The sequence below is a fragment of the Oryzias melastigma genome, linkage group LG18, assembly GCF_002922805.2.
Source record: "Oryzias melastigma strain HK-1 linkage group LG18, ASM292280v2, whole genome shotgun sequence".
Taxonomy (NCBI): Eukaryota; Metazoa; Chordata; class Actinopteri; order Beloniformes; family Adrianichthyidae; genus Oryzias; species Oryzias melastigma.
The window spans coordinates 18,267,328-18,288,160 of NC_050529.1; the positions used below are offsets into that span (position 1 = coordinate 18,267,328).

The 20,833-nt window shown below is 35.7% G+C and overlaps 2 protein-coding genes and 1 long non-coding RNA gene across 3 annotated transcripts in view; 1 reads left to right on the plus strand and 2 right to left on the minus strand.

Moving 5' to 3' along the window:
* Positions 1-10,472, plus strand: part of capn1 (calpain 1) — a 32,867-nt gene extending 22,395 nt beyond the window's left edge. The window contains exons 7-22 of the mRNA XM_024288354.2: positions 154-237; positions 807-892; positions 3,363-3,437; positions 3,547-3,707; positions 4,575-4,735; positions 4,821-4,832; positions 4,977-5,188; positions 6,447-6,486; positions 6,578-6,643; positions 6,720-6,777; positions 6,860-6,924; positions 7,026-7,094; positions 7,339-7,417; positions 7,506-7,622; positions 8,942-9,000; positions 9,086-10,472. Coding sequence (XP_024144122.1) covers positions 154-237; positions 807-892; positions 3,363-3,437; positions 3,547-3,707; positions 4,575-4,735; positions 4,821-4,832; positions 4,977-5,188; positions 6,447-6,486; positions 6,578-6,643; positions 6,720-6,777; positions 6,860-6,924; positions 7,026-7,094; positions 7,339-7,417; positions 7,506-7,622; positions 8,942-9,000; positions 9,086-9,112 — 1,371 coding nt within the window. The 3' untranslated portion in view covers positions 9,113-10,472. The remainder of the gene's footprint in view (positions 1-153; positions 238-806; positions 893-3,362; positions 3,438-3,546; positions 3,708-4,574; positions 4,736-4,820; positions 4,833-4,976; positions 5,189-6,446; positions 6,487-6,577; positions 6,644-6,719; positions 6,778-6,859; positions 6,925-7,025; positions 7,095-7,338; positions 7,418-7,505; positions 7,623-8,941; positions 9,001-9,085) is intronic.
* A 1,694-nt stretch (positions 10,473-12,166) lies between these two features.
* Positions 12,167-15,613, minus strand: pnp5a (purine nucleoside phosphorylase 5a). The gene is made up of 6 exons (XM_024287433.2): positions 15,320-15,613; positions 14,794-14,963; positions 14,618-14,721; positions 14,366-14,541; positions 14,103-14,293; positions 12,167-12,764 (listed from the first exon to the last, which is right to left on the minus strand). The coding sequence occupies exons 1-6, from the start codon at positions 15,340-15,342 to the stop codon at positions 12,547-12,549; spliced, it is 882 nt and encodes a 293-aa protein (XP_024143201.1). The 5' UTR covers positions 15,343-15,613; the 3' UTR covers positions 12,167-12,546.
* Positions 13,133-14,096, minus strand: LOC118600110. Its single transcript, XR_004949681.1, has 2 exons — positions 13,498-14,096; positions 13,133-13,314 (listed from the first exon to the last, which is right to left on the minus strand). It is a non-coding gene; the product is annotated as an uncharacterized LOC118600110 (long non-coding RNA).
* Positions 15,614-20,833: the final 5,220 nt, after the last annotated feature.

Sequence of the window (20,833 nt, forward strand, 5' to 3'; positions counted from 1 at the left end):
ACGCAGAGACCGAATGACCTCCACATACAGACACTACATCAGACCACAGCTGTTTGCTGACTCAGCCTCTGAAGTTTACCTTTATACCCCAATGATGGTCCCATATTTCATCACCTCCTCATTTTGTGACCTTCTTTTATGTTTTACTTGTAGATCACCAATACTTCCGACAGGGAGGCTGTCACATTCAAGAAGCTGGTAAAGGGACACGCCTACTCGTTGACCGGCGTGGACGAGGTGAGCTGCTGCAGTGACAGGAAATGGAGGAACTCAGATCCCCTATATGACCATCAGTTTGGTTTTTGGCCTTTAGTTCATCTTTGAGAACTAAATAATTATTTTTTTTCAATAAAAAACTACAGCATAAATTCAAATGAGTTTTAAACTTTGCACATTACATTATTAGGAGGAATTGTTTTGATCTTTTTGATGCTTAAATGTTTAATTTTGAGAATTACTGGTTAAATATTTTGCTCATTTTTCTGTGTTGACTAAAATTAATCAAATGTTTTTTTAATTAAGCTTCAAACAAGATTTTGTGATTAAATCTAAAAACATTAAAAACATACTTTGATTATCATTTGTTCTTTTTTCAGGATATTATGCCCTTTTTAGCAAAAAAAAAGTAGGTTTTTTTTTTATTTTTTATTTTTTTTTTAGGATATAGGATATAGCAAGCCCGCCCCCACTTCCCGTCATCCATACCTGAGCCTGTTTACCTGCTGCTTTACAGCATTTATTCCATGCTCTTCAAATATGGCATAATCATTCAGCAGGTGTAAATGACTGCTTTTCATTGATCCCAGGTGATGTACAGAGGAAGCATGACTAAGCTGGTTCGCATGAGGAACCCGTGGGGGGAGATGGAGTGGACCGGACCCTGGAGTGACAAGTAAGAGATAAGATTTCACCGATTTTGATGTTATTCTCAACAGTTTTTGGTGTTTATATACTACAAATTATTTTGAGGAACAATGGGTACATAGTTGTAGATGTATTTTCGCTTTTTGTTGAATGGATGCATGTATGAGGGGCAGAAAAATAAGAGGTTTTGTTTTGTTTTAATGTATAGGTTTTAGTGGAAATGAATACAATAGAAAAAAAAAGTGATGAGATCAGCTATTTAAACTAACCAACTTCATTGTTTTGGGAGTTTTTCAGTTTTTTCTAAATAGTTTTTAATTTTATGCATTAATAGGACTCTGAAATTAATCCCCAGCCAAAACAATTTCCCCAAATAATAGGAGGAATTACTCTTTCTTCCTTGTTCTTCAAAACAGAGATGAAGTTTTGTCCAATTCTTCATGTAAAATGAAACAAAAAAATGAAAAATGTCAAATTATTTTCTGTTCCATGACTTAATCCAACGAGAAATGACTGTTTGAATTACTTTAAATCAAAAAAGAGTCAAATCAGTTCATATTTGGATTTAGTTTATTTAGTAAAACTCAGAACATGAATTCTCAATTAAAATTACATAATTAAAAAAATAAAAGATTTTTTTTTTTTTGCTGCTTTTCTATTTTGGGATGGTTAAATCTCAGAATAGGCTCTATGTGGAAACATTTATAGAGATTATTCTCTGATCTAATACAGTTTCCTTTTTTTTACTTTTTTGACATGATGAGTCATTAAACTCTTTGTTTCCACCAAAAATAGCTTCTTTTTGGGTCAGACTGTCACATTCAAATACTCAGCAGTCTCCTGCAGGGACTTCAGCCACACTATGAGCAGTATGTTGGGTTGTAGCAAGTAACATTTATATGGTTTTTTTTTTATTTCTTTATAAATGAGAGAGTGTTTTAGACTAAAAATTAAGCTTTTTGATGCTTCAGATTTACTAAAATGCATAGAAAAAATCTGAATTCAGCAAATATCTGAATTTTACACTTTTAATTAAGGTGGACATGATGACCTACTGCAATAATTTTCCTAAATTTCATGTTTTTTCTGGGTGGTTACATCATATATTTAGTTGTTAGTTCAGAGCAGCTGCATTATGTAGTTTACAGATTCAGGAGACTTTGGACAAAATTCACTAAATGCACAAATACAGACTGAAAAGATATTTCCATTCAGCAAACTGTCATGGACTCTCTGGAAAATACAAACTTATTATCAGTTTATCTTGCATGTCTCATCACAAATATGACCCATTTTCAGCCCTCATAGCTTTGTGTAAAATCTTTGTGTAAGATCCACAGTGAAATTAAGATGAAGCCTAAATGTTTAGAGAAGAGATGTAATCTGTTGTGGATGGAAGCATCCCTGTGACACTTGTGTGTCACAGAAATGTCAGTCTAACCTTTGTTTTGGCTTAGCAAGACATCCAATCGATGACTGTAGGTTGAATCTTATGAAGTAGAAAGAATTTTTTTTTTTTGATTTTTTTTTTTTTTGTGAGTAAAATAGTTTTACCAAGAAAGTTCTTAAATAGCAAAATAATCTAATTTTGAGAAAACATGTCTTGGTGCTGGAAATTTTTCTTAAAACAAGAATTCTTGATAACACCATATTTCTTACCAGATATTTATGCTTAAGGTTATCATATGATTGATCATATGTAAACATACATGGAAAAAATAAGAAAAGTTGTGGTTTTAAGAGAAATTTTCATGATGTATTAAGAATGAACTAGGGAAGAAGTATGAGAAAAAAACACAAAGAGCATGTAACTAAAAGTAAAAGTCAAATCTGGCCCAAAATTGACTGAAAATTCCACGAATTTGCGAATCGTGCTTGAACATTAGGTGATTATTGCTCTATATGTGATTCATTAGTGATTCGTCATCAACTACATAATTGTAATGTGAAATGAGGGCCACATATGCAATCCAAAAGATATACATCGAGGGATTTCCACGTGAAAAGTCCATTAGACATATGGGGGACTGTCGTGGAAAGCCACAAATTCGCGGGTAAATCTAGTAAAAATCATGCTCAGTTGCAAAAGATTTCCAAAATTGTTGCACATAAACTACGTAAAATACGCATAAACTGCAGACCAAATATTTGAACAGCTTAAAACTGATTTCAGGTAAATAACCATAAGGCTGAAACCCCCAACAGACAATTTTAAAATTATGTGTGTACGTGTATATATATAATATATATATATATATTATATATACACATATATTTTATATATATATATATATATATATATATATATATATATATATATATATATATATATATATATATATATATATACATATATATAATATATATATACACATATATAATATATATATAAGCAAATTTTTTATTCTGTTTAAAATTCCTAGTGGATCTTTAGCTGCCAAACATTTGTGACTCTTTTCACTGTTGTTAAATTTGTTTTTTTTTTACGAACTTCTCAGCTCCAGAGAGTGGAGTTTAGTGGATAGTTCTGTGAGGGATCGACTACAAAACCGCAGCGAAGACGGCGAATTTTGGTGAGTGAGCATGGAAAAAATTACTGTAGCAAATGTTAATCCAATCCATAAAAAACATTTTTTTTTTGCTTTTAGAAGCAAAATACTGACGTTTTTTCCGTCTTCTCAGGATGGCGTTCAGTGACTTCCTGCGGGAGTTCAGCCGCGTGGAGATCTGCAATCTGACGGCGGACACCCTGGATAACACCCAGATGAAAAAGTGGAGCTCCTCGTTGTTTCAGGGGGAGTGGAGGAGAGGAAGTACCGCCGGAGGCTGCAGAAACTACCCAGGTATGATGATGAAACCTCCATAGATAGAAACACTCAACAGGCTACAGATGGATAAAAAAGAAAGCTGTTTAACTGAGAAAAATAAACTTAAAAATGAACAACAATCAAGTAAAATAGAAAAAATTCTTGTATGTCATGCTTAAAGTTGGAGGAAAACAAAGTCTTCATTTATTTATCTAAAACAAGCAGCTCTCTTAGAGACAGAGAGGTGGAATTTGGATACATTTTCAGATGGAATGCAAATGTGACTTCAATTTAAACAATAATCCAAGACACAATGGCCTGATTCCTCCATAAAATTTAGGAAAATTCCACATTTCTGCTTGGTACGCATCTGACTTTTCAGTTTCTGGAAATCACTACACACATACAGGAACAAATATGATGTAGAAATACTATAAATGAATGTCTTTGTCTGTTATGTAGGGGTGGAAGTACGACATTTGTCGACTTTGGAAGGGTGACAAATGAGAACAGCAGAGTGGAAGGCAAATACAAATGATTAAAATATGTGTTTCAAACAGTTCTATTATTATTATGAATATAAAGCAGTAGCAAAAAATAAAATATATATATTTTAGTGATTCTTGAAAGCCCAGATGGGCTGGCATACACAATACAGGGGCATAGCAAAAAAATTGAAGGGCTCAAGATTTCATTTAAAAATAATGATTTTATTAGCAGAAAGAAGCTTTTAATGATGATTTCTTAATCATTGTCAATAATAATACTAATTTTGACCCAAAAATTTGGGAGTAATGATGTACATATTTTATCCCCTGCATTTGCATTATTTTGGACAGCTGTAGGCTCAATTCTAGCCTAAAAAAAGATAAATAATTTGACGTTTTACCTTCTTGTTCGCAGCCACGTTCTGGCTGAACCCTCAGTTTAAGATCAGCCTTCAGCACCCAGACGTCCCCGGAAAACCAGACTGCAGCTTTTTGGTCGGCCTCATGCAGAAAGACCGCAGGAAGAAACGGCAAGAGGGCAAAGACATGGAAACTATAGGATTCGCTTTGTATGAAGTCAGTGACCTGCAAAAAAAACAGATTATTTCACTTTTTTGTGTGTTTTTATAGTAATTTTCCTTTTTTTCCACTATTTTTTTAGGTTCCAGATGAGGTGAGCTCTTCTCCGTTACAATTTTGAGATTTAATCTTCCAAAAAAATGTTAACATTTAAACAAGCAAATTTTAATTCCTCTAAAGTTTCTTAAAGAATAGATGTTTGTTGTCAAGTCATACTAACTCTGAACTCTCCCGTCAGTTTAAAGGGAGCTCCAATGTCCACCTCAAACGAGACTTCTTCCTCAGCCACGCCTCCAGCGCTCGATCCGAACTCTTCATCAACCTGCGGGAGGTCAGCTCTCGGCTGCGGCTGCCGGCTGGAGAGTACATCGTTGTTCCCTCCACCTTTGAGCCCAACAAAGAAGCCGACTTCGTCCTCCGAGTGTTCTCGGAGAAACCTGCAGATTCAGAGTGAGCGGATTCTGAAGACGGCCAAGATTGTTGGAGGGAGTTGAATTAAAAAAAACTAAATTATTTTCTACAATAGTCAATAAAAATTTTTGTTTTTATAAATATATACAAATAATTGTAAAACAAAAACTTTTTGAAGATCTTATCAAATTAGCGAAAAGTTGAATAAATAAATAAAAAGATTTAATCAATATAAGAGAGTTTTTAAAAATAGAAAATCTACTTTGTTTTTTATCAAATTGTATTTTAAATATTCATTTTTGAATTATTTTTATAGATGTGTCTTTCTCTAGATCATCCTTTAGAGATCAATTTCAAAGAATAGATCTCAAGAGAAAATACATTTTGGAAAAAGGAAAGGAAATAAAGCCAGAAATCTTTTTTTTAATCCAATAAAAGAAAAAAACATGCAGTACCACCCTGATTTACCAGCTCAAACATAAAGCAAAAAATAAACAAAGAAAAAAGAAGAAAAACATATATTGTCTGCCCCATTTAACAAATACATCAATCGGTAAAAAAGAAAAACACAAAACATTCTGGCAAATTAAGATACAACAAATATTAATAAAGAAAAAAAAATCTAAATATGTACAACTAATAGTAAAAAAACAAAAATCCCAACCTTATTCCTCAAAGTCACTGGAGGCACAATCACAATTCCACATTAAAAAAAATAAAAAAGAGAAAAAAATAAGAATAGTATGACGTTAATCTAATTTTCTTTAACATTAAATCATCCATCACACCAACAAAAGAGAAGTGAAACAAAAAATTGACTTTTGCTGAAAACATTTAGTTATTGTTGCAATGAATAAAGAAAATAATGCATCTAAAACAACCATAACGTGATGTCAATCCTGTCCCAGTAGCTGATGAGCTCCATGTAAAAGTCGGCTTAACATCTAAAAAAATAATAGAATTAAATCTCTAAATTGAGGATTAAAAGTGAAGAGTGAGATGAACGAAAAAAGTGGAAAAAACAAAACTCCAACTACTATAAATAAATATGATTTTATATTTGGCACCAGTTTTTTTTTAATCCAATTTTATTCAAATTTACACTTTTCTAATATTTTGTTTAAGCTTAAAAACATATATATATTCAATTAAAAAAAATTTCCCCCTTTTTTATGAGTATTTTTAAAATGTACAATTTGGTTTTCATTTACTTCAAGCTTATCCTGATTCGACTCCATAGAAATGTTAAATAATTAGTTTTTCAGATGAATAACCAGTTTTCCTTTTTTGATTTTAGGGAGCTGGACGATGATGTAGTAGCCGATCTTCCTAAAGAGGTAGGATCTCACCTCCCATTTTTTCCTCTTACTGCTTGGATGCAATATTTTTTATTAATCCTACATCTTTTTTCTCTTTTTTTCTTTAAAGATTCGCCTGGATGAGAGCCAGATTGACGCCGGCTTTAAGAGTCTCTTCAGACAGCTGGCAGGACCGGTGAGGCCGTTTTCCTCCTGTACTGTTGGTGTTGTTGGACGCCGTCGGGGTAACTGACCTGTGTTTGTGTCAACAGGACATGGAGATCAGTGTCACAGAGCTCCAGAACATTCTCAACAAGATCATCAGCAAACGTTAGAACTCATTTCAGTTCACTTCTAAGTTTACGATCATTACTTTATGATTTATTGTGCTTTTCTTTTTCTCAAAAACCAGATAAGGACCTGAAAACGGACGGTTTTACACCTGAGGCTTGTCGTAGTATGATCAACCTCATGGACGTATCCTCACAATAAGACTGAGATTTAAAAAAAAAAAAAAGTATCCGAATAATTTTAAGTTCCTTTCTGTTCATCAAATGTTCCTGAACGTCTTTACAAAGACGGACGGCAGCGGGAAACTGGGCCTGACAGAGTTCCATGTGCTCTGGGAAAAGATTAAGAGATACCTGGTGAGGGGGGACTCATGTGAAAAAAAGCTTTAGGCTGTTGCCTCAAAGTATGAAGAAAAACAGAAATGATCCTTCGTACATGTTTATTTTAGCCTAATTGGTACAAGTTTATAAGGAAATGACGCTAGAAATGTAGAAAAACACCAAATTTTACCTTTTTTTTTATAGCTCAAAATCAATTTTTTCCCCTTTTCTTACATTTTGTTGATTTTGATCACCACTCTTGTCTTTTTTGTGCCGTTAGACCATCTTCAGACAGTTTGACTTGGACAAATCTGGCACCATGAGCTCCTATGAGATGAGAATTGCTCTTGAATCTGCAGGTACTGTTCATTTTTCCTTTATTTATTCATTTCATTTCGTCTTTTCTCATACTTGATTTAATCCATTACTGTTGGTTTGGGTCTCTAGGCTTCAAGCTGACCAACCACTTGTTCCAGCTGATCATCCTGCGGTACACAGAGGAGGACATGAGCGTCGACTTTGACAACTTTGTCACCTGTCTGGTCAGACTGGAGACCATGTTTAGTGAGTTGACTTATTTATCTTTTTAAATCCTCCCACTCTGATGAAAAATTAGATTTTTTGCGTTTCTATCATGTTTTCGTGACATTTTCTCAGGATAAAGGACATAAAGAAATTGAGCTCAAAACTGCATTTCTTAATATTTCTTTGTACAAATTGTTGTGAATCAGCAGCTGTTTGAAAAAGGTTGAAAGTGTGGCAAACAAGTACTTTCTGAAAACGCTGAAGCTGATAGCTGAGATCACTGAAGCTGAAAGAGAAAATCAATTAAGCTAAAAGCTGAAAAAAGCTGAAGCTCATAGCCAGCTCGAATATTAGCTAAATGGCAAGTTAGCCTAAAAACAAAAAACTTAGGATAGCCAAAACAGCTAGTATGTAGCTGAAAAATAGCTAAACTTCCAAATATCCTAAAAAGATTTCAAAAGTTGCCAAAACAGCTAGCATGTAGCTAAAATATTAGCTAAAGTCCAAAATAGCCTAAAACATTTTAGTGAATGCCAAAAAAGTCCAAAAAGCTAGCAGAATGCCAATTTTTAAAACTTTAGAACCAAAAGTTTTTAACATAATTATAAATAATAAAAAGGCAGGAATATTATTCCAGAATAAATAAACCTTAAATAGCTTTTAATATTTTACTCTCCATAAAAATACATTTTGTTAAAATTCTACAAGTTAGAAATAAGCTCAAGATAACATCGGGCCATTAATAACAATAAAATAAAAGGCCCCCGGCCCTTGACTTTGACAAATGTGCTCTAAACGGTGGATATGACGTCATAAATTTTACAAAGTAAAAATCAAATCAATACAAACATTTCACGACGTCTATTTGTGACTCTACTGTTCTCTGATGATGAAAATGTGGATGGTTTATCAAAACAATACATTTAAACATGTTTTTATCGCAAAACTTGTTCGACCGCAATGCATTGTGGTCTATATTCGCTATTGTAGTAAGCATCGATGCATGCTAGTTTTTCCGCAAAGACTTCTGGGAAATTTCTAGTGCACTTGATTTTGGAATTGTAGATTTGGACAGCACTACAAAATGGCTAACGCGCTATATAGTGTTTGAAGTGCTAAATTTAGGGGTAGAGAGAAGCTGTAGGCCGATGTCCTAGAAAACAACACGTTTTCTGATTGTAGCTAAAAACGGCAGATTAAAGCCCACTGGGAACACTAACAATAGATCTAAAATGATTGAAACATTTTTTTGCCTCTTTATTGTTCAACTGTAACAAAACTATAAAGAAATTCTCTTATTTTGTAGCCACAGAAAAGCAAAAAGCTAACGTCTTTTTTTTGTTTTTCTTTCTCTGCAGAAACCTTTAAGACTTTGGACACAGATGGAGACGGTCAAATTTCCCTCAACTTCTTTCAGGTTTGTCGTCACAATTAGAAACAACTCACTTTTTAATTTTTTTTCATTTTAACACTAATCCTGGATATTCCTCTCCGTCCTACAGTGGATCACCCTGACCATGTTTGCCTAGACCTGCTGCTCCAGGCTTCACTGTTTCAGAAGTGCCTTCTCTGAACCAGTTCTTCCTCCGTTCCACCAGTCAAACGCTTCAGAAGAGCCGACATTCACGATCGCAGTGCCTGCATGAAAAAAAAAATCGATCCACTCCATAAATACTGTAGCTCACTCTTGGTGCTGGCAGACATTTTTACCTCCTTGAACTGATGTCCGTGATCTTCTGGTAAACTTTTTCTTTTTTTTTTAAAGCGTAGCAACATTATATCAGTGAAAGTTACATTTTAGCTTTTGGATTTGAGGTCACAGAGGACCAAACATTATTAACACAAGATTGATTTTGACAATAATTAATGAGAAAACTGAAATGCACAAAGACCACGAGTGCCATTTTAACCCCTTTGAATGAGGATGAATATTATAGATATGCAAACAGTGAAGGATTTTCCTTAACGTGTCAACAATCATAAAAGAATGTGAAGGGATTTAGTTGATTTGTTTATCTTTCGGTAATTCCAAGATTTCCCTGTAATAAACTGTTTAAAATCCACATTTTTTAAGGTTTATCTTTAATGGATTTTAATTGATTTTCCATTAAATTGAAATGCCTATAAGTTGTTTTTTAACTGTATGATGCTGCATCACCTCTAAGGAGAGGAATTAGGAGACATATATGAATAAAAAAGGGTTTTTTTTGTTTGTTTTTTTTGGCGTACATGTGGGTGTTGCTTACAGTCTTCCAACTTTTGCCAAACTTTGTGCCAAACTTGAGCAGTCCTTCATGTTTATGCAGAGACGATGGGATTGCACTGTATTATAGGGAATGTGTTTACTTCTTTGTGTCCCAGCTTTAATGTACACCTGCTATTCATGTGGGGTTTTTCTGACAAAGACATCTGATTTTTTATTTTTGTTTTAGGAAGATATGTTCAATGTTTAGAGGTGGTGGTGGTGAATATTTATGTAAGATGGATGGATATGTTTGGAGCATGCGATGTGAACCCCAAACTGGTTTTTATCTGGGAAACAAAGTGTTTACTTTATGAGATTTACCCGTCACTTCTGAATAACATAGTGTTGTGATTTTATTTTTTCCTCTCCAGCATTAAACCTTTAAGTATTTCATATATAATAAACACTCTTTATAGCCAGTTTTTCAGCTTTGGTGTTCTTTTGTTTTTAAATCTGAAATATTTCTCATGAAAAAGCAGCTTTTTAAGCTTCATGCTGACCTGTGTTCAGGTATTGCAATGTAATGCTTATGTAACAGTTTAATGTTTACAGGATCCACCTTGAACCTGGACTCCATCTGCTTTACAGTGCACCTTTCTTTGTTCAACCTCTCACTTTCGAAATAAACATCTAGATTTCTCTAATTTTGGTGTTCTGCTTTGACATCATAACTCTTTAAAGACTCACTGGTTTTTCTGGTGTTTTTAGCACGTTGTTGCTGCATTTTTCTGACGATTGAGGACATTTTAAAAAGGAAATTAAGCTCAAAATTGCATTTATGGGTATTTTTTTTTTATTTAAAGTGTTGTGAATCAGAAAAAAATCTAGTTGATAATTATGAGGGGTATCTGACAGCAGAAAAGATGGCGGAAGGAAGTCCAAGACTGGAAATCAACCCCCCACCGGCAGATTTCAGTCAGAAAATGACTGATATATCTTCAATTCGAACATACTTTTTTAAAGCTTTGAACCTTTACAACCTGAGATGTTTCTGTCAAAACCTACAATGCTCTTTAGCACACCATAACTCCTTACATAATGTGAATTAGCTAAGTAGTTTAGCGCTGTAAACAACACTTTAAAGGGGCTTTTTTTTTTTTTACTTTTGCAACCTATTACTAATATAAAGTCATTTTAAATTGGTCCAAAATTGATTTTCTCCATGTTGGAGCTGATACATGTTGATCACACAAAGGGGATTAGCGCAAGCTAACTGCGATCAAACGTAAAGACTAGGCTGGAGATAAAGCGCTAATGTAGCTAAAGCTCCAATGTAAAAGCCTTAACAGTTTTACAAATCTGAACGATTTATGAAAATAAAGTGTTTAACCTCTTTTGACACATTTTAAGCTAATCCTGAACACTTAAAAAAGGTTGTAATAAAAGTGGCTACAACTCTGAAATCTTGTGGAATTTCCTCTTCCGGCTAATGATTTTCAGCCGCCATCTTGTCTGCTGCCATCAGATCCTCTTGAAAATATTGAATTTTTTGATGTAGAAAATTCATAAGTTCCCTGCTTCACTCCATTCAGATGCATCCACTTGAACATAGAGGTGGGTTTAAAGAATTTGATTAATCGATCTGAATTCAGTAAACAAATAATCGATTCATAAAACTAGAGATCGATCTTTATCAATGTCCTTTTCTGACAAAAAAAAACGTTTTTTTCAGTGATGTTACCCTTCTCTCATGAGAATTCATGCTAAGATTTGAAGAAACAACAATGTAGCAAAAAACAAAACTGAATAAAATAAAATTAATAGTTTAAAATATTATGAATCAAATCAAATCTTGAAATTATTGGTGACACAGCCCTACTCGTATATCTTTTTTTCATCGTCTGAGTTAGCATCTAGCTCAAAACTGACATTTTTGTTGCATCGATAATGTTAGATTGAGACATGAGGGGCTGTAAGCTAATGGGAAAACATTTAAAACAAATGGATGTCGGGAACTAAGGGCAGGCTTACGATCCCGCCCACAACTCTGAGGTAAATTTCTAATAAACTCTTGCCGCTCAGCAGAAACTATGTCCTACGCTGTAAAAAGTGAAACAATTAGCAAGAGTTCTGTAATTTCTTACATTTAAAATGATTTATTTTGTATAAAATAAAACTTTTGAGTTGGTTAATTACAGAACTATCAAACTTTTATTTGATTTAACGTTTCACTTATTTCAGTGTAGAAAACAATTAATTTTGGCCAAAAGGACAATTTTAAAACAAATCAAAAGATGATCAGAAGTGGATTTTAAAGACTTTAAACAGCCATAGATATAGATTTGTGTTTTTATGAATGATAGAAATGTAATTTATCAAGAAAAGCACACAAACTGAGTTCAGTAATAAATAACACTTTTAGTAACAACAGTCATATTAAAAAAACAAGCACTAATACACTCGGTGTACACAAGCAATATTACATTTTTACAGTCGATTTATGATCATTGTTAAGTTAAATTGCAGAGGCTTTTAAAAGTGGATCATAAGTTAGAATAATAATACACAAAAACATCTGGGATGGATCCATAGCAGAACAAGTTTTTTAAAAAATGTTTCTGCTAAAACACAAAAATGGCTTTTTTTCTGTCAGAAAACCAATTAAAGGAATGTGTGTCCTATACAGCACAGAGGAGGGAACCGTTTTAGAGACTTGCACATACAGACAGATTTTCTTTGGTTTGACAGTAAAGAGAAGCCGTGACTAAGTCCTTGTTCTCAGATGTAGTTGTTGTTGTGCTCGATCCGGGTCACCATGGTGGACACCAGGTGCTCCATCTGCAGGCCTCGCTGCTTCCCGGCTTGAAGGACCTCTTCGTGGTTGGCCTTCTCCTCGCTGTCGTAGTCCACCACTGCCTGGTTGGTGATTAGCGAGAGGGCGAAGACGCGCATGCCGCAGTGGCGGGCGACCACTACCTCGTGAACTGTGCTCATGCCTGCAGAGGAAAAAGTTGGGTTGATTTTTGACCTCTAATTACATGTGATATTAGACTGTGGGTGTCAAACTCAATCGCACAGGGTGTCTAAAACACTCCGAATAGGATAAACATTTATTAAACACGCTAAGACTACATTTTAAAAACTTAACTTTTTAACACAACTATGAATAAAAAGGCAGGAATATTATTCCAGAATAAAAACATATTTTGTCAAAATTATACAAGTCAGAAATAAGAACAAGATAACATCGGGCCATTAATAACGATAAAATAAAATGATCTGGAGGGCCGGATCCGGCCCCTGGGCTTTGACTTTGACACGTGGTTTAGAATCTGAAATATAATGTTGTCTTGTTCCAAGAGGATAACTTTGGGATTTTTTTTTTTTTTTTTTTTTTTAATGAAGCGCATCCTCGCTACGCTAGCCAGGTGGACAGTGAGCTAGCTCACTACGATAATGGCCCTGCTTACTACGCTAGCCAGCCTCCTAGTGGGCACCATAGTGTGATAGCCCTGCTATCCCCTCTCTAGCTTGACTAAAGTTAAGCTAGCATAGCCAGCCACCTAGGGGACAACGTAGTGAGCTAGGAAAGGCCGGGAGAGCTAGCTCGCTAAGCTATTGGCTTAAATGGGCACTCAGTAGGCCTGCTTGCTATGTTAGCCAGCCACCTAGTGGACACCATAGCGTGATAGCTCTGCTAGCCCCTCGCTAGCTAGCTACGTTGTCCACTAGGTGGCTGGCTAGCATAGCGAGCCGCCTAGTGGACAGCGTAGTGAGCTTGGAAAGGCCGGGAGAGTTAGCTCGCTAAGCTATTGGCTTAAATGGGCACTCAGTAGGTCGGCTTGCTACGCTACGCAGCTGCTTGGTGGACGCTAGCCAGCCGCCTAAAGGATAGCACGACGAGATAGCTCTGCCAGCTCCTCGCTAGCTCGCTACATTGTCCACTAGGCGGCTGGCTAGCTTAGCGAGCTAGCCTACTAAGTTCCCACTTAACCCAATGTGGGCAAATACAGGTGGGGCCACCATGGAAACTGTGGACAAACCCATTTGGGGCGCACATTTTCAGCCCAATTTTAAACCATATGGGGTCCACTTGGCCTTGCTGGCTGATATGTTTGTAAAACTTGAAGTTTTATGAGCATTCGCCAAACGGTAACTGGGACAGGCTACGGTGACCCCATGACCCCTAAAGGGATATAGTGAGTAATAAAAAAGGATGGTTTGCTGTTAGATAAAACGTTTTTTAAATTTTTAAAAATACCAACAAAGGAAATGTGCATTTTCATTATTTATTGATATTATAATTAAAAAATGTATGTATAAAAGCTGCTCACCAACTGCATCTACACCCAGTTTTTGCAGCATGCGACACTCAGCAATCGTCTCAAACGACGGACCGCCAAGCGCACAGTACACGCCCTCCTTCAGGAAATCTCCATATCCCAGCTCCTGACCCACGTCCATGCCCAGCTGCTGCAGCTCTCGGTCGTATGCGTCTGACATGCAAGGGAAGCGGACGCCAAATCTGTGGAAAAAACAAAAACTGGTCAGGAAGGTCTTAATCCTGAAATGCTTAGGACGTGACGCAAACATCTACCTCTCATCGTTGGGTCCAACCAGAGGGTTGTTCCCAGCAAAGCCGGGCAGGTTGATGTGGTCTTTGATCACCATGATGTCCCCCACCTTGAAGTCCTCGTTCAGCCCCCCAGCGGCGTTGGTCAGTATCACCGTCTCAACACCGAGCAGCTTAAAGATGCGTATGGGAAGAGTGATCTGAAAACAAAAAAGATTTGATCATTAAGAGCGCCAAAAAAGGGGGAGGAGCAAAACGTGCTGCTGGAACACGCACCCTCTGGACGGCATAGCCCTCGTAGAGGTGGAAGCGACCCTGCATGCAAACGCACGCCCTTCCCTTCAGGGTGCCAAACACCAGCCGTCCTGCATGCCCGTGCACTGAGGAAACAAACCAGACCATAAGTACCTGGCAGGTGGGAGGTTCTCAGCTCAGACGTTTGTTCGGCTCACCTGTGCTCTGAGGAAAGTTGGGGATGTCCTTGTAGTTGAAGGCCACCTGGTCCTTTAACAGGTCGGCTAGTCCTCCGAGCCCCGACCCACAAACAATACCAACTCTGGGCTTAATGTCCGTCTGTGCCAGCAGCCAATCAGCAGTGGCTTTGCAGTCGTCGTAGCTGTAGCTAGAAATCATTAAAAGAAGGAGGCATTAATCCATCTACCTAACACAATGAATAAAAACACTTTAAATTCTTCAAAAACTTTTTATTAAGTACTTTATACAAATATATATATATATTTTTTACTTTGGATAATAAATATTTAATTTAACAAATGCAATTATAACAGCAATTATTATTATTATTATTAACTTGGGACTCCTGTAATAACTTTTTAGCGTTTGACTCTCTGGTGGCCAGTGCGCATGCGCGCGTCCCTCTTTGGCCTCCAGGCCCGCACATGCTGTCATATTTCACGTCCCTGAACGCTCCACGTGCTCTGCATCAAACTAACACACGATCTTCACAGGAGGACTCACCCTTTATTTGCCTCTGGAAACATCGCTGGAGATCAAATCTCAAACTTTCTTTTAGGATAAATAAAAATAAAAAAATAAATGAAAAATGCGCTCAGAGTTTCCAAGAAGAAAAAAAATGTAGATTTTACTGTGAATTTCAATTGTTTAAAGGATTTTTTTCTTCTTCTTCTTTAAAGTTAAATCTTCTGCTCAGTGGTTCCAGCTGAAGCGCAGCTCGTTTCTGTCCAGCCTGAGGAGAAGGACTGCTCCTCGGGTTTATTATAGGCGCAGACCCCCCTCCCTCCCCCCATCCCGTCCTCCCTGGATGACGCACGCTGACGCTGCAACGTCATTGGCTCTGCAGACACACCTTTTTTTTTAAATGAATGAATAAATAATAATAATAATAATAATAATGAAAAAACAACAACTCCCACTAGCTGTAAAATCCTCATCATTATCAGCAGGAAGCGGCAGTCTTCTCCACACATTTGTTCATTTATTGTTCCGGAAATGATCAGTCATCTCACTATTGATTTATGGCTCATTCCAGTTAAGGCTATAAACGCAAAACAAGACATGACGCCATTTTTCTGCGTGACTAAGTAACATTTTGTTTTGAACATCACGTGCCTGCATGGAGCTCCCTCAATAAACAATAACAGCAATGTCTCACCCATGTACGCGTATATTAAACAATTCTATTTTTTATTTATTATTATTATTTGTTTTACATTTTGGGTGTAATTACTAATAGCAGGAGAAGGAAGGTAAAAAAAACACCCTGAAAGCAAAGAGTAAACTAGACTAAAAGTACACTTAATAATTAAAAAAAAAGAATACTTGGGAAGTAAAAAAAATTATAAAAAAAGAAAGAAAAAGAAAACCCCTGAAAAAATCAAGAAAATTGACAAAAGAAACACTTGATAAGAAGAATATAAATAAATAAAAAAAATAATGTAAAAGTCAAGTTTATACAAAGGAAAACAATAAAGTGACCAATCAAAAATGTAATTAATCTACAAAACAAGCCTCAGCATAAGATACAAATAAAAAATGAGAAAAATTATTCTCAAAATATATATCCGGCCTTCCAGATAATTTAATTTTATTGTTATTAATGGTCCGATGTTAATTGCACGTATTTCTAACTTGTATAATTTTGACAAAATACATTTTTATGGAGAGTAAAATATTGAAAGTTATTCAAGGTTTAAGTTGATTTATTATGGAATAATTTTCCTGCCTGTTTCCATTCATTGTAATGTTAAAAAGTTAAGTTTATAAAGGTTTAAAAATGTAGTCTTAGTGTGTTTTGGCCCCCTGCGATTGAGTTTGAAACCCCTGATTTAAAGAAATAAGTCCGTCCAGACAAGAAAAAACTGTCTGTATAGCTAAACTTTAAGGAAAAAACACAACAGTTGTTTGTAATATGATTGTTTTTTTAACCTTTGACACCTGAAATTATTTACATCTATTCAAAAAAATGACATAGTTTTTTGCTTTCACCTAGATGCTAAATTAAAATATTTGTGGAGCAGAAAAGGTTTGATACATATTTGCAACAAAAGGCAAAACTACTACAAATATACATATAAAAAACATGGAGTTTTCATGATTAAAATGTCCTAAAAGGATTATTTATCTTCAGCACAAAAGCTGCTTTCTGTGCCAATAACACTGTGATTCATTTAAGATAAGGTCCTATTACGAGGTGTGTTTATGATGTTGTGTTCTTTCATGTGTGCGCCTGCATCACATGTATGCTCGTGTTCCTAAAGTAAACTTTATTGACACCTGCACACGTTTTTTTTTATTATAAGTGAGAACATTTAGTTCATCAGGATGTATTAAAACATGTGCTGAAGGATTGTTTTGTTAAATCCCGATTGTGCTTTAATCCACACATGCAATCACGAGGAAGGTCACCTTAACCGAATAACTAATTATGAATAATCCATTTTCCATAACGAACGTGAAATGGAACAATGTTGTGCATTTATGGAGGTGTGACAGAGCAGAGGACACAGATTATAAGGGAACTTATCTTTCTGTGGAGGACAAAGAGGAGGAAGTCACAGGAAAATGGAAAACAGGAGAAGAAGGCAAACAAAATTACAAAAATAAATCAAAGAATATATCCACAAAAGATCCAAAACTCGTCTTTGTTTTTTATATATTATATTTCAGATTTTCAACTTATGTCATATTCCTTCATATATACTGTAGCTTTGTTCATTTAACAGTGTTTTCTATTAAAATTACGTTTCTCTTTGAATTACTTTTTGAGAAAAAAACACATTTTATTACTAAATGACAAAAAAGTCTCCCTACAATACAAACAATCACAGAATGACAGAAGATTTCCAACTTACAGCGTCTTCATAATTCCAACCAAAATTATTTGTATTATTTGTCTTTTAATACACTTGTAGAGTACACTGATATATATAGGTTGAATAAAAACAATTTAGTATGTTTACAGCAAAATATTTTATCATTAAATTTAGATCAATTACATCTATGTAATGTGACCCATGCATGGAAAGAGCCTTTTAAATTGGCTGCTGTAAGTTTGGAGATCTGCTGTTTTAGTAACTTTATAATTCTTTTTTTTCATACTTAAATGTCTACATACAGTATGTCAAATCTCAATCTTTGACACTTTTTTGCAAACATTTTTTTTAAACTGAGCAAAAAAACCCAAAACAATAAAAAAAATGTATTAGAAGTGTACATCTGTCCATTTTCCACTGGGTTGCTGGAGCCTATCCCAGCTACTGTTGAGCAAAATATGCGTACACCCTGGACAGGTTGCCAGTCTGTTGCAGTTTTAAACAACAATTTGTCTTCTTTTATTACAAATAACATTTGTTATTTTAAATTAACACAATTGTGTAAATGTAGATTTAAAGCTGAAATTGTCGTAAAGTGCCTCATAAAATATAACAAGTATATAACAATGCTGGAGCATCAAATCAAACTTTTGATTTGATACGAACTAATAATTTTAAATGTAATAAATTATAGAACTGTTGTTGTTAATTGACCCAACATTTCACTTTTTTCAGTGTAGGAGCGGTCTACCGGTGGACTGAGCATGCTCAGTAAACTCTTTCTTTTAGAATTGAGACAATTTAATCTTTTTTTTCTTTTAGCATTGAAGCATAGATGTTTTGGAAAAAGATAAATTTTTTGATCAGAGCGAGCATCACTGCATTCCCAATAAAAATATGATTATACCAACTTTAGGCAAAATGAAAGAAACTTGCATTGTTTTCTAGGACATAGTTTCTGCAGAGCGGCAGTAGTTCATAAAAATTTCCTCTCTGTGTTGTGGGTGAGTGGTGCAGAGTAAGTCTGCCCCTACTTCCCATCATCCATCTGTTTTCTCCCCCCAATCTAACTTTAGTGGTACCATCAAAATGGTGATCAAATATTGCAGCTTTCCAGCTCTAACCAGGAAACTTGAGACATACGTAGATCTACCTTGTGGCTTGCCGTAGTTGCTTCTTTTTTCTAACCTCATTTTCGTGTCTGTTTGATTCACAACGATTTGAATAAATAAATACGCAGACATTTAATTTTAAGCTTCATTTTTTTCATATTTATGTCATGAAAAAACATGGGAAAAAACAGAATTTTCATGTGCATACTTTCTTATTCTCACTAGGACTGAGTTAAAGCATCAAAAACTGTCTTGTAATCACATTTTGAAGTGCATAAGAATGAGTCTGACGGTTAGCCTTGACTAACATGCATTATGAGAGCTTGTGTCATACGGTGTCCACATTACATAACCAGCTGGTAGATTCTGTTTCTGCTTCCGTACATGGAATGTGTGGCTAAAGGCTCATTATATTCATATGAACTTTCTCCTCAGCTGAGACAAAACGACGAAGGAAATAATCTTTCGGTTTCAAGTTTAGCATCTGATTCCGGATCATAATTGATGTGATGCCTCAAAATCAGATAACAGATTAATTAACATCATAAAAGTTGCATTTTCAGTTCAATGGCCGACAAAACTTTTCACTTTAAAGGATTACTAAGTAACTGTTCTCTTTTTTTTATTGTCTATTGCTGTACAAACAGCGAAAGTGCCTCACATGGAAGTGAAACTGTAATTCTTTCGCAAAGTCAACATTTACTCTGCTCCAGATAACCTCTGCAGGTTTACGTAAGTCATTTTTTTCAGGAGACATTGAAAGAGTTTCCGCCTCATTCTGATGGTTCTTGACGCGTTGTTTCACCCTCAGAGCGCCACCATCACAGTCAGTGTTGTGTTTCTCCTCACAGGGGCCCAGCCCTCTGTTTGGGTTCTGGCATCCGCACATTTCTTCTTCTTCTCTCGACAGACGGTGGTTTATCTGATAAATACAAAGGACTTTGACCTGCTGACCTCTCCGCCCCTCCTCTTGGGTACAGTTAACACGCCTTCGGCTGAGCCAATGAGCGGAGACCCTCCGACTCATGGACAAGAAGACCTTATTTACCTGTTTCTGCTGGTGACTGATGGGGCCAATAAAATATGTTCCTCTCGTGATAACATGGAAAATGTTTTTACATACTAAAAACAGGCTGTCAACACCATAAAAAATAAACATTTTTATGTACTTAAGCCAACTTGCAAAATAAATAAATAAATAAAAAGACTTTTAACACTCATAACTTCATTTAAGTTTATTTCTGTGCTAAATTCGCCCTCTTGAACATCTTTTTAGTCTACGGTGTTCACACTAGACAAGCAGGGAGGGGCTTCTTCCTCTTTTTCTTTTTCTACTGTTTACTTGTGCGTGTTTATGGTTTTTAAGATAGAGATTGTGATTTCCTGTGGTTGAGTTTCCCATAAGGTGTTTGAAACAAACCTCAGTTTAAAAATCTGTGAAAAATGAACCTGGAGATGCTTGTACTATTCTGAGCAGATAAATGTGCGGTTTTATTTTTCCATCCATCTATTTTCTTTACCCACAACTTTCACTTCAAAGTCAAGGGGTTGCTGGAGCCTATCCCAGTTTGTGACAGGTTTAAGGGGGGAGTACCCTCTGATCACCAGGCCTCTGCTGGGCCTCACAGAGACAGATAATCATAGCAAAACTGCTCTGGGCTTATATAATGTTCACCTTTTGTATATCTCTCTTAAGTCGTTGAGAATAAGCAGGATGTGTTTGGTTTCCCTATGAATTCTGGGACTTGTGGGCTAGACAGATTTATTTCAGTTTGCGTAAACTCTGACTCCAGTTCTGTTTAATACTTCAATGATAAAGTGTAAATACCAGCGAGAGTTCTTTGTTTACATGGTCACAACAGCTTTAGACATGGGATGATATTAGAAAAGAAGTGGAAGCTTTTCAGGTCACACTTGATTTACAAACATAAAACTCTCAACTTGTATTGGATTTTAGTATTTATAAAACAAAATGAACATCGACTATTGCTGGCTTTAGTCGGACCTCAGTCACATGTCCAAGTCTTCACCTCACGCCGCCTGTTCAGTCACACCCTGATCACGCTGCTCCAGAATAATCCATTGAA

Excerpts from the sequence above, each read along its gene's own strand:
- pnp5a (XM_024287433.2), bottom strand. The coding sequence starts at position 15,342 with ATGTTTCCAGAGGCAAATAAAGG. Across the intron at positions 14,964-15,319 it reads TTTCCAGAGGCAAATAAAGG|CTACAGCTACGACGACTGCA; the intron begins GTGAGTCCTCCT and ends AATGATTTCTAG. Across the intron at positions 14,722-14,793 it reads CAACTTTCCTCAGAGCACAG|TGCACGGGCATGCAGGACGG; the intron begins GTGAGCCGAACA and ends TTGTTTCCTCAG.